Source organism: Nematostella vectensis, chromosome 11 (genome assembly GCF_932526225.1).
Source record: "Nematostella vectensis chromosome 11, jaNemVect1.1, whole genome shotgun sequence".
In the NCBI taxonomy this organism is placed as follows: domain Eukaryota; kingdom Metazoa; phylum Cnidaria; class Anthozoa; order Actiniaria; family Edwardsiidae; genus Nematostella; species Nematostella vectensis.
Window position 1 is genome coordinate 14001602 of NC_064044.1, and position 13008 is coordinate 14014609.

Below are 13008 nucleotides of genomic sequence, written 5' to 3' on the forward strand. Positions count from 1 at the left end.
ATCTATCTATCTATCTATCTATCTATCTATCTATCTATCTATCTATCTATCTATCTATCTATCTATCTATCTATCTATCTATCTATCTATCTATCTATCTATCTATCTATCTATCTATCTATCTATCTATCTATCTATCTATCTATCTATCTATCTATCTATCTATCTATCTATCTATCTATCTATCTATCTATCTATCTATCTATCTATCTATCTATCTATCTATCTATCTATCTATCTATCTATCTATCTATCTATCTATCTATCATCTATCTATCTATCTATCTATCTATGTGATTCAGAACAACTTGTGCTTGATATGAAACCGCGAACAGTTCCACCAACAATCATACACTAGAAAATTGATACCACACACTAAAAAAATAATTCAAGATCTTTCTTCGATTTTCCTATAAATGGCACCCATAAAAGTGATCACAATATGGGAGTAGTGGTTTTATTTCCCAGATACCTACCTGGTATATTCAGTGCAAGCATTTCTAGTGGTACAATCTTTGGTTTAATTTAGAGACAAGCGGGAACGATATGTAAGTACCCATTATATTGTTCATCAGGCTTAGTGTCCGTTGGTGGGTCATATACGTTTTCGTATGCGAGATTATCATCTACAATGTACAATCTACGAGTTTATTACAAATCTTCTGGAAATGCAACAGCTAGAGAGATCTATTTTACAGGAACGCCCACTCTAGGTTAGAGAGCATGAGGCTCTAACAATTTGGTCTTTATGCCTTGACTGCATGTAGCTTGTTTAGGATAATTATGCAATTTATGTTCTACTTTATTCCATGATTAGAGTTCAAATATTATTGTAAGCTCTACCAGGGCCACAAAGGCACATTTATGCATGTATGTTTTCTTCCACGCGCTTTTGATGTAAAATTCCTAATTTTAGATTCAATTAATTATATTTCACTTTACGATCGTTTTACAATAAAATCACCATAATCATCGAGTTGGTTTTCCGTGGTTTTCCGTATTTTCGACCCGTAAAATTCGCCGCTCAATTTTCCCGACTTTGGCTAGCCCAGTGGCATATAAAGTTTGGAACTCCTTCCCAGGCCGCTCGCGCTGGTCATAGTTACACCGTAGTTGTAAATAAGTTTATCCGAACGGAAAAGTACGGATTTCTATCAAAGTATCCAATCATAAACTATAGAAGAAAGACTGCCATAGTGCAGAGCTCCAGACAGTCGCACTCAAATAACGGATATATCATTCTCGAAATGTATGTAGCAATCATTACACATTCCTGTGAATGGTTAATTGTTTGGCATCTTTATGGAAACATTTAGCACGCAAAACGGTATCCGGCAATCGCTGATTGGAGCGGAACTATATATAAAAATTCTGTTTTCCTTCTGTTGGAATTTGCTGGTCAAAGAAGATATCTCTATTATCCAGAAAGAGTGCGATTTGTTGCGCATGCGCAACAGAATAGTCCCTTGTTGCACGACTAGGCATGAGAATAATAATAAAAAAACTTCAAACAAAGCTTGGGATAGAGTAAAAATCTGATCATTGTTCAATTTAATTTGTTTATTCATAACCTTTTCATAACTAGATTCCTGTGTATTTTCCTCTTGAGAAAGACATGACGCAATGCTTCTGCATACTAATAAGGGGAGTCCCCGCCAATCTGACTTTCACTTTCGCTAGTAGAATTTCCTGTTTGAGTGTTTAGCCGGGCTCACATTTACTCAATTCACTGGCTTTTGGACTTATAGAGCCTGCATCGCTTAACTCATCAATAGCAGGCTTCGTCATTTTTTTATTGCATTAGCTTCTAAAACCAGCACAATCGGTAAGCTGATTTGTCCGTTGTGATTCCGTTCTCTTATTTGCTAGTGTCATGGCTATTTTATCTTCTCACTTTTGTAATTGTGTAGTTCCAGAAAATATCCATACCCCCCATGGAGGGATTGGGAACTCCGGAGGGGGTAGGGGGTCAAACGCCCAGGAATTTCCAGAGGGAAAGACGGGTAAAATGCCCTTTTTCCTTTACAGTTACCTATTTATTTTTTTTCCAGCGGGTTGGAAATTCCAGAGGGGTGGGGGTTCATACCTCAGAACCCCTCCTGTGGGGAGGGTGTATGAATATTTTCTAGAACTACACATTCAGCCTTCGCATAGCCGTTTTCACCCACTCGACTTGTACAATAAGGGCTTAAATCATCAATCAGGATTTGACACGAGTGGTGGGTGTTGAGTGCTTTCTCAGTAAAAATTCGTAGACAGCATTTAGCGTTCAATGGTAATTCTCTAGGGTTAGGGGGGCACGATATAAGAGACATTAAGAAAACTGGGGGGGCACGATATAAGAGACCTTAGAAAACTGGAGGGGCACGATATAAGAGACCTTAGAAAACTGGAGGGGGGCACGATATAAGAGACATTAAGAAAACTGGGGGGGGCACGATATAAGAGACCTCAGAAAACTGGGGGGGGCACGATATAAGAGACCTTAGAAAACTGGGGGGGGCACGATATAAGAGACCTCAGAAAACTGGAGGGGGGCACGATATAAGAGACCTTAGAAAACTGGGGGGGGCACGATATAAGAGAACTTAGAAAACTGGAGGGGGGCACGATATAAGAGACCTCAGAAAACTGGAGGGGGGCACGATATAAGAGACCTTAGAAAACTGGGGGGGGGGCACGATATAAGAGAACTTAGAAAACTGGAGGGGGGGCACGATATAAGAGACCTCAGAAAACTGGAGGGGGGGCACGATATAAGAGACCTCAGAAAACTGGAGGGGGGCACGATATAAGAGACCTTAGAAAACTGGAGGGGGGGCACGATATAAGAGAACTTAGAAAACTGGGGGGGGCACGATATAAGAGACCTTAGAAAACTGGAGGGGGGGCACGATATAAGAGACCTTAGAAACCTGGGGGGGGGGCACGATATAAGAGACCTTAGAAAACTGGAGGGGGGGCACGATATAAGAGACCTTAGAAAACTGGAGGGGGGGCACGATATAAGAGACCTTAGAAAACTGGGGGGGCACGATATAAGAGACCTTAGAAAACTGGGGGGGGGGCACGATATAAGAGACCCTAGAAAACTGGAGGAGGGGGTCACAGCCATATTTGTGTAACATATCACAGGCGTTCCATGGGGTTGCCTTCGTTGATGTAGAATTGCACAATCTATTTGTCATTATCTCTCGTAATATGTGTGGTCTGAAATGAAGATCGATCTTTGTGTCTTGTGTGTTTTGTTTACATTCGTTTTAAGGCAAATAGAGAATAGGAGACAAGGCCAGCAACTCTCGAATAATCAACGCGTCAGATATCGCATACAAGATCAAATCTAACTCTAGACGATCATGCTGATCGTGAAGTCGGGCCAGCTCCATGAAAGTGGAATAAAAATGCGTAATAAACATTTTATGAAATAAAAGATTGAAAGGAAATTGGTGTTTAATAAATCGTTTATTTGTCATCATCACAATTTACAATGAAAAAGAATAACTTATTTATTTACTATAGTAAATAAACTGTAAAAATATAAATCAGTCAGTTTTCCATGCTTTTCATTGTTATGAACAATGTGGACATCTGCATCATAAATGTTACCTCTTATGATACTCAGGGATAACTTTGCACGCTTTGCACCTTTGGGCCTCCTGTGCTATCGGACCTCATGATATCTATGACCTCAAGTGGTTGCGTTCGCAAAGCATGATGGGGCCTATATACGACGTTACCAGATAGATTGAAGAAAAGGTATAACCATAGTCGGTTCGCCTATGGCTAGCCCCACTAAACCCCATACTTTAAGCCGAAGTGCACTTCTGTTCAAACATACCTTGGCGCTGATTGGCTAATCTAAACCATGTTGCATTCCCAAGTATTCCTTTGAGAACTGAACAAGAAAGGGATGTCTAGAGGTCAGAGACTTAGCTCCAACACGCCAATTCTCGAGTAGAAAGGAATTAGGGGCGAGCGTGAAACGCGCCAGGAATAAAGACCAAAAACCCGTTGATCTGCCTGAAGTATTCGGTATTTTTATGTTTCTTGTCATACCTTTCACAACACGGGCACAGAACAAATTGCAGATATACATATAATACCACAGGTATCCCAGTCAACCCTGCGCTCAGGATCTAGTTTTAGACCCCCCCCTTGCCCCTATAGGTCTAGGAGCGTCGAGTTTTGCATTTCTTAACCAGTAGGATTTTTTTCCTGTTGCAACAAAGAACTCTCAAAATCTCGATGGTATCTTGAGAAGATGAACTGTTTTAAAAAAACAACAACAATCATTTGTTGCATTTTGAATCTCATAACCTTAATTTCCTAGCAAATCATACCATACCCCAGTTGAATCTGTCTATATTAGGTTCTAAGACGCGTATTATTATGGATAGATACCTGTGTATTTTCCTCTTGAGAAAGCCTGGTACCCACATGACGTAATGTTTCTGCATACTAATAAGGGGAGTCCCCCGCCAATCCTTTCACTTTCACTTAGTAGAATTTCCTGTTTGCGTTTTTAGCGAGGTTCACATTTACTGGCTTTTGGATTTATAGAACCTGCGTGTTACCGTCTACCATCGCTTAAATTGTCAATAGCAAGCTTCATCATTGTATTGACATTTTAGCGTCAATAACCAACACAAGCAGTAACAGTGCGGAACATTACCATTTTTGGTTATATTTGATAAACAATCTGATTAACCAATCAGAGATGAGTATTACTATGCCCAGTCTCACGCGGACACGCCTCAACTCAGAGTGGGAAAACAAAATGGCGGTTTCGTTGAATCGGGAAAATCATGTTGAACGCCGCTTTTTAACTCTCTGCTAGCAGTGATTTCTTCTTATCTGTTTAAGCAGGGATTTCACCGACTCAGTGCGTCATATATACCCTATTTCAATTAGAGATATCATTTATATGTATAGCTCTTCGATTTTCAGTATAATGATGTAAGATATGTCGATGTTTTGCAAGCCGCATACGACTTTTGCTTCGCTTCAGTTTTGCCTCGTAACTTGAATTACACGACATACCTGTTTCGAAAGGAACGTCTTGTTCGTCTCTCGCCAGACACTGTTTGGGATAGGGATACATCCACCCTCATGCTAATACTATATACATATTCATATAAATAAATCCGCATGCGGCCCAAATTCTAGAGGCAGGAGGCGTCCTGAGAGTGAATTTGTCTGCGAATTTTGCTGAAAACTTACCATTCGGTGCAGATTCGGACAAATTCTTGAATTAGCTTTGAACCAATTTAAAAAAAAGATCCTATTAAATTTTCTGAAGAAACACCAAATACGTTTTTAACTATCATAAAGTGTTAACATAAATACTACTACATTGTTAACCGTATTGCTAATAAAAAGAAATTGAAGAGCTTGGGCTTCCTGTGGATAAACCTAAATTCGTCTGTTATTCAGACTAGCTAATGAGGGGAATCCCCTACAAACGTTTGAGATTTGCAATTCAAATTTCCTACATTTATTTGTTTGTTCGTATTTTGTGCAAAGCATCATTTGATCTTAAACTACAGCCCTGATGTAGTGTCGAATTGTGCTTAAAGGCAAGTTGAACAAGGTGAAATCAAGTTAAAACTTTCGGGAAAGGAACCTCAATGTATCATTACACTCGAAAGCTTCATACCAAGCATTATTGAACGAGGTATGGATTTTGTCAGTTCTATAACAGACTATAGCCCTATTTACACTACACAAAACTAACCCGGGTTCGACCCGGGTTAGTTTTGGATTGGAGTGTAAGCACTGATCTGAGACGAAACAGGGTCAATAACAGAACGCATGCGTAGTAGTAGATTCATCAAAGTAAAATATGGCGGACAAAGCAAATCATCAACTTTTAGGCGCGCAGTTTTGTCGAGGTATTTTCATGCTGAAAATCATGGCTCTGGCAGTACAATATTTTTTTAAAAGAAGAACTGTAAGGAGAAGAAGATGGGGAGAGAGACAGAGAATTTCTGCTCAGCGTCGTATAAATAGTTATCTGACATCGAGGGCAAGACTTGTTAAACGTACGATTAACAATTTAACTTTTGAGTTTTCGAGACCTCAAGAAATATCAAGATCTGTTTGGGTAAAACCCAGAAGCGATAATTGGTGGGATCTTATTGTGGGACAGACCTTCAATGATGAAGACTGGAGAAAAAACTTTAGAATGGGGAAATCAACATTCAACTTCCTCTGTCAAAAGCTTTCCCCATTCATGAGCAAAGAAGACACTCATCTAAGGCAAGCTATCCCTGTTAGAAAACGAGTTGGTGTGGCTCTTTAGAGACTAGCAACAAATTCAGATTACCGAACCATTGGTCATCTGTTTGGCATATCCGACGCAAGTGTGTGTCACATCACTCAAGAATTCTGTTCTTCAGTTGTGAATAATATGCTTCAAGACTATATAAAAATCCCTGTTGGTGAAGAGCTTGACAAAGTGGTTGCAGAATTTAAACACAAGTGGGGCTTTCCACAATGTGTTGGTGCAATTGATGGCTCGCACATTCCTGTCAAAGCCCCAATAGAATTCCATGCTGATTACTACAACCGTAAGGGCTGGTATTCTATTATTCTTCAAGGAGCTGTTGACAGCAGATACAGGTTCATTGATATAAATGTGGGATGGCCTGGTAAAGTTCATGATGCCAGAGTTTTTTCAAACTCTTCTATTTTCACAAAAGGTCAAAATAAAACTTTATTTCCAAAGGAACAATTTGCTGACATAGATGGTGTTAAAGTACCATTGTTCATCACTGCAGATGCTGCATATCCGCTTTTACCATGGGTGATGAAACCTTTCTCTGATAATGGCAGTCTTGGGCCAGAGAAAATGCATTTCAATTACAGATTAAGTAGGGCCAGAATACTTGTGGAAAACGCCTTCGGCAGGTTAAAGGGAAGATGGAGATGTTTGTTAAAACAAAATGAAAATTGAAAAGATGAATACAATAGTGTTTACTTGTTGTATATAACATAACATCTGTGAGCTTTTCAACGAAGAATTCGATACTGATTTGTACGAAAAGGAATCCTCCACTCAACCAACTGGCGGTAATGACAGTAGAAGCCAATCATCACAGGATGCTGATTCTATCAGGAATGCACTGGTAAAATATTGTCAAGATGTGGATTTGTAGTAAACTCTTTTATGAAAAACAACTTTTGTATATTTGCTAGTAAGAACTTTTATCTATAAAAAACTTTTAAACATAACTAACATAACAACTTTATATATCAGCTAACATTAGAACTTTTATCTATTAAAAACTTTAAAATATAAAGAGCATAACAACTTTACTATACTAACTAACATAAGAACAACAAACATCATTTTATGGATTACAATGGTTATATATACAGTAGATTGATAATATGTAGTTTTTTGTGTTTATTCTACAACGAAGTGTAATGCATTCCATCAGATGGAAGTTCTCCACTACTGGTAGAAGCAGATGGATTAGGATATTGGCTTCTCTGTTGTTGCTGAATATGTTGAAAACCTGGCATTTGTTGCTGGTAGGCAAAATTTGGACCACAATTAAAACTTTCAGCTACTCTCATAAACATATTCCCCATCATCTGCATCATATAGATTTCGTGTTGCTGTTCCTCTTTTCTTCTCTTCTCCTCTCTTTCATATTCACGACGTTGCCTCTCTTCTTCCATTTTAAAAAACCTGTCATCTGCTACTTGTTGCTGCTTTTGCATAATTTTAAAGGCAGTTGACATGAATGTCTCATTCCTGCTTTTTTTTTTTTACTTTTTCCTCTTCTTGAGCTAAGTATCTTCTCCTTATTGACAGGAGTTTCCTGATCTTCTTTGGGCACTGTGGATGGCTTAGTTAAGGGTGGAGTTCCGTTGCTTGAGGTAGCTGTAGCTGCTGGTGAAGGAGCTGATGATGATGTTGTAGTTAATGAGCTCTCTTTCTGATCCTGCTCAACCAAAGAGGCATTATTATCAAAATCAGGGTCTTCCAGGGCAAACTCATCATCATCGGCATCACCCTGAATTGAAGCTTGCTCACTACTCTCGAATAAATTTGGAGGCCTAGTTATGGGCCTATCTCCCATAACCCTATCCATTTGGTCGAAATGCTTAAAAGTTTTTCGTGACCTTCCAGATAAGTTGTTATTGTGTTTCACAATTTTTTATATGCTTTCTTTAGTTGTTTTATTTTTTCACTGACTTGCTGGTACGAGCGGGTAAATCGGCCTTCACTTTCAGCTTCCAACCTCTTCGCGATCTTCTCAAAGACTGACCTCTTTCGGGAACAATTGTCTAGCTGTTGCTGTATTTTTTCGTCTGCCCATATACTTATCAACATTGAAACCTCATCAGAAGCCCAAGTCGATCCTCGAGAAATATTTCCTGAACTCATTTTTTCAATTTAAACTGTAAAAACCAGTGACGCCCTGACTGTATCGACTGTCGAGTAAAAACAAGAGAGAGAGCCTTGCTTGGCGCCGTTTTTGTTTTAAACGCGAGTGCGCATGTTCATTACAGAAACTAACCCGGGTTCGCCCCAGTTTCCCGCTTAGACTACACTTTCGAAAACTAACCCGGGTTACTTTTAAAACTAACCCACCTCGAGAGGTGGGTTACTTTAACCCGGGTCGAACCCGGGTTAGTTGCATTTACACTACGAAAAACTAACCCGGGTTAACTTAACCCGGGTCGAACCCGGGTTAGTTTGTGTAGTGTAAATAGGGCTTATTTCGTGTTATGGTTACGGTTTTCTGTGCTTACTTTGGACTTGCGAAGTCATCTTTTGTTTGTGTCCTGTGGAAAAAATAGCTTCCATCACTCCTACGCTTACAACTCACTGTTTATAAGTTTTGAATCTTCTCTAGGTTTCTATCGGCAAGTTGTATGTCTGTATGGACCAGTTTAAAGATGCGGAATCGTATCTTTTAAAAAGCTTCATTTGTTACGAGCAAATCTTCACTAATCTTGGAAAGCTAGAAGAAGCAAAAACTAATATCGTAGATACCTATATTGAAGCATATCACTGGCTAGTCTTTGTGTCAGTTGTACTCGGGAAAAAGAGCCAAGCCTTGTTGGTGTCAGAGCAAGGAAGATCGCGCGCCCTTAGTGAAAACCTTCAAACCAAATATGGACTTCAAGGAGATGCAACAAAGAGCTCATTAGACCAAGAAGTATGTTTGTTAGTCAGTGGTACCTCGCCCTCGTTTGTTGTTGTATCATTGAGTGATAAATACCTTCACTTATTCACTCTCTCATCTCTAACTCCGTTAGTTGTACATCCCGCAGCAATGCAAATGACAGATGAAGCGGAACAATGGCTATCTCGTCTCAAATACCTGATCAACAGAGTTATATGTGATGGAAATCTGCACGTCCGTCAAAATCGCGATGATACCTTCGAAGACAGATCGCTGGACCTGGACTATGATGACGAGTCTGAACATCAACACGTGCTGACAGAACTCGCAAGGGTAACACTAGGGTCCAAGGGCTCAGAGAAGACGAATGAAATCGGAGGCGAATCAAGCGGAAACAGAAAAGACAAGAGTGTCGCCAAGATGTGGGGCGGAGGTAGTGAGTGTCACCTTGCTACCAGGTCTCCTTTACCACATACCACAGGAAAACCGAAGGCGAGTGACGAGGGTACTAGCGGTAAAGTACCACAGGAACACGACGAAGACGTCTGTTCGCCACCCCCAATAAGCAGTGCCGAGACATTGAGAGGGTCCGGTCTACTAAAAGAGCTGTACCGGATACTGATTGAACCAACTGAGAAGAAACTCACCCAAGATGAAGTCGTGTTTGTTCCTGAAGGTGTCACGTTCATGGTCCCATTCGGCGCTCTGCAGTCGCCAGACGGGAGATTCCTTTCTGAGAAAAAGGCAATTCGTTTCGGCCCATCACTCACTACTCTTAAGTTACTGAGAGAATGTCCTGAAGACAAGCACTGCAAACGTGGTGTACTTGTCTTTGCGAATCCAAGATCAAACGCAAACGTATTTACACGCAGGAATGGAGCCGACGTGGTGAAGTCTTTTCACGAGAGGTTTGCAAATCTCCCTGCAGCAAGTAAGGAAGCTATCAAGATCAGAGAAATACTGCCCGACGTGACATGTTTGATCGAGTACCAAGCGACCAAGAATGCGGTGATGCAGAGTCTCGAGAAAGGCGTCGGTGTTATACACATCGCTTCGCACGGTGACTCACAGACGGGTGAAATATTAGTCGCACCAGAACCACGCATGGATAAGCATGATATCGCCGAAAAAGAGGAATACCTCCTGACGATGAGGGAAATCAGCTCGTGTCAGATCAACGCAAGTCTGGTCGTGCTCAGCTGCTGTCATAGCGGCAGAGGCCAGATCAGAGCCGAGGGCGTGATGGGTCTGGCGCGAGCGTTCCTCGCTGCAGGAGCTCGCTCCGTGCTCGCAACGCTGTGGACTATTGGCGACAATGCCACACTGGAGTTCATGGAGCGCTTTTATCGTCACCTGGCCAGCGGATTGTCAACTAGTGCCAGTCTCAAGCGGACAATCTGGGACACCATCTCAATGAATGATAAATACAGCCACCCCTATTACTGGGGCGCGTTTGTTCTCGTCGGTGATGACGTCACTATACGGTAGAGACGTAGAAGGGAAGTTTCAAGAAACTCTGGAACCCTGCAAAACAGGGAACTCGTGTCAGCTCAGCTTGACTTGTTTTCATATTTGTATGACAGTTATCTCTCATGTATATTCATTTTTGTACTATTTATCTCTAGGGTCTTTTTTGAAAAGGTGCCCTCCAGAGTAAGGCCGTGATTCGTTATTTGCTTATTTGAAGCAGAGCACAAGTCAATAACTTTTGATTGATTTTGATTCGCAAGTCGTAGCTTATCTATAAAACAATCTAGTTGAGTGTAACCAAGTTAACAAAATACATAAAAAAGGTTGTGAACAGGCGCGTACCCAGGATTGGCTGAGGAGGGGTGCGCAGTCATAGGAATCATTTAGAAAAAGCATAGTATTTGAAGATTTCTAAATAAGAAATGACCCCCTTTTGGGCCACCAAGAGGGGGGGGGGGGGGGATGCGTGCGCATTCTGCGGAGGGAGCGAATGTTTTTTGAGGGAACCCTTAAAAGCATTCACGAAGGCTTGTATTCTTTGATAATAATAGCCAAGTTAAATTTCACTTTGCTAATTCCGCTTATTAATCAAATCCAGATTATTAGTAAATAATCACCAAAGTTAATTCTTCTTAGAATGTAAGAAATCCATTGCTATAACTGCAGATTAAGATACGGTTTTTCATCATTTTTCTTTTCTTTATTAATTATTATAAAGTATATCCTATATTTTGATGCTCTTTGCATAGGATCAAATAAGTATAATAATAATGATATTAATTGTATAGTAGAGACTAGTGTTTGGCCATATTATAGTATTTGTAGGAATAGAAGAGGAAATAAAATGTAAATACAAGTGTTGGACCCGCTGTTACAACTGCAGACGCAGATGTAGATGTTACACCTACATTGCTGCGTTCACGCTATCGTTCCTTTTATAACATACCGCTACAGATCGGTACCCAGGGTTTTTCATGAGGTGGGGAGGGGGGGGGGTTCGAAAACCTAAGAAAGTGAACCTTTTCACTGGAGGAAGGGGGGCGGAAATGTTTTATGTGCTAGGGATAACACCGTTCTCATGATGTTGCGCGCGCATCCAAAATACAATAGACTGGCGGGCCACAGCTGATCTGAAATGGCGTACAAAGTGGAGTTTACAGACGAAGCTATAGAAAGTGCTGTCAGAGTGCTTTTTTTGCAGTGTTTTGGACCTAGAGTCAAATTTCCCTTTGTCTGCATCATTTTGGATCAGCTATGGCCCGCCAGTCTGTGGCATTTTGGACGCGCACGGAAGATCACAAAAACGGTCCTTGTACCTGTCGCTGTTGGGATATCGCAAATGCACAAATGTTCTTATAATAATAAGCACGTGATAAGGGGGGTTTGAGGGCATGCTTTCTCCTGGGGACTTTCAACTCCTGCATTTTCCACAAGCTTTATAAACGACAATTCTTCAGGGGAAGATCCCCATAAATTACTTCAGGAATAGCACTCCTACTCAAGCCGCATGTCCGCTGCTATAAAAATCAAGTACCACTGCCAGCTGGGGCGAAATAACCAAGGGAAAATGGTGAGCTAAATGGGTAAACGAATCCAAGCTCAAAGTTGTAGCCTGAGGCCTTTTCCACCTGTGTGCATTACTACGCGACCACCGGAACTCGATCGGCGATTGGAGAATCGCCAATTCCAGTGGTAGAGTAGCATTTCATACTGTGGTAACCGTGATGTATTCTTTCTGTATTTTAGGTACAAATTTTGTTTTACCTCGGATATTTGGGGGGGAGGTGTAGGTAAATTTTGCTCTCTCAAAGCTGTTGTTAAAAATGCCACTGGATTTACTAGTGACTAGAGCTAATATCATGCATTTATCATTGCTTTGAGCACATACATGTGTGACCGGGTGGTATTTTGGGTTATTTTAGATTTTGCAAAGATTTTAAGTAAGCGATTTTTGGATTGCGATTATAATTGTTTTACGTATTTTACGGATTGTTTCTCAAACGTGATTCTAATTCGATCCGTACACGTTTAGGAATTTACTTTCAACATGTTTCAAATTCCTTTAGATTAGTATCAATAGCTTGATAGTGCTAATTAAATCAAGAAAGCGTCCTTTTACCATTTCCCAGGAAGATTTGTTTCTAAATTTGACAGGACAATGGACGCTGAGTAATTTGAACGGTAGTAAATGTTAGCGTCCCTAGAAAAATGCGCGTCCCCAAGCGAGTATAAAAGCAGCTGTATTAGTTAGTTTTTTTTTTTTAGTTTAGTACCGTTGAGCAAAGGAGACGCATTGCTTGCGCGGCGTGATGCGGGAGCGAGATATGCAGTTGCTCAGGGAAGACAGTCAGCAGAGATAAGCTGCAAGCTTAGAGCGCTGTCCGTACGGGCCTGT

General features: G+C 40.7%; 3 protein-coding genes across 3 annotated transcripts in view; all 3 read left to right on the forward strand.

Moving 5' to 3' along the window:
* The first annotated feature begins 5383 nt into the window (after nucleotides 1-5383).
* Nucleotides 5384-13008, forward strand: part of LOC116601203 (tetratricopeptide repeat protein 28-like) — a 37455-nt gene continuing 29830 nt past the window's right edge. The window contains exon 1 of the mRNA XM_048734737.1: nucleotides 5384-5674. The gene's annotated coding sequence lies outside the window, so the exon portion shown is untranslated. The remainder of the gene's footprint in view (nucleotides 5675-13008) is intronic.
* Nucleotides 5681-13008, forward strand: part of LOC125573916 (protein ANTAGONIST OF LIKE HETEROCHROMATIN PROTEIN 1-like) — a 30700-nt gene continuing 23372 nt past the window's right edge. The window contains exon 1 of the mRNA XM_048734755.1: nucleotides 5681-8870. Within this exon, the coding sequence (XP_048590712.1) occupies nucleotides 6410-6955 (546 nt within the window). The 5' untranslated portion in view covers nucleotides 5681-6409 and the 3' untranslated portion in view covers nucleotides 6956-8870. The remainder of the gene's footprint in view (nucleotides 8871-13008) is intronic.
* On the forward strand, nucleotides 8898-10631 carry LOC5502753 (tetratricopeptide repeat protein 28). The gene has a single exon (XM_048734005.1). It carries the CDS (start codon nucleotides 8898-8900, stop codon nucleotides 10629-10631), a length of 1734 nt encoding a protein of 577 aa, XP_048589962.1.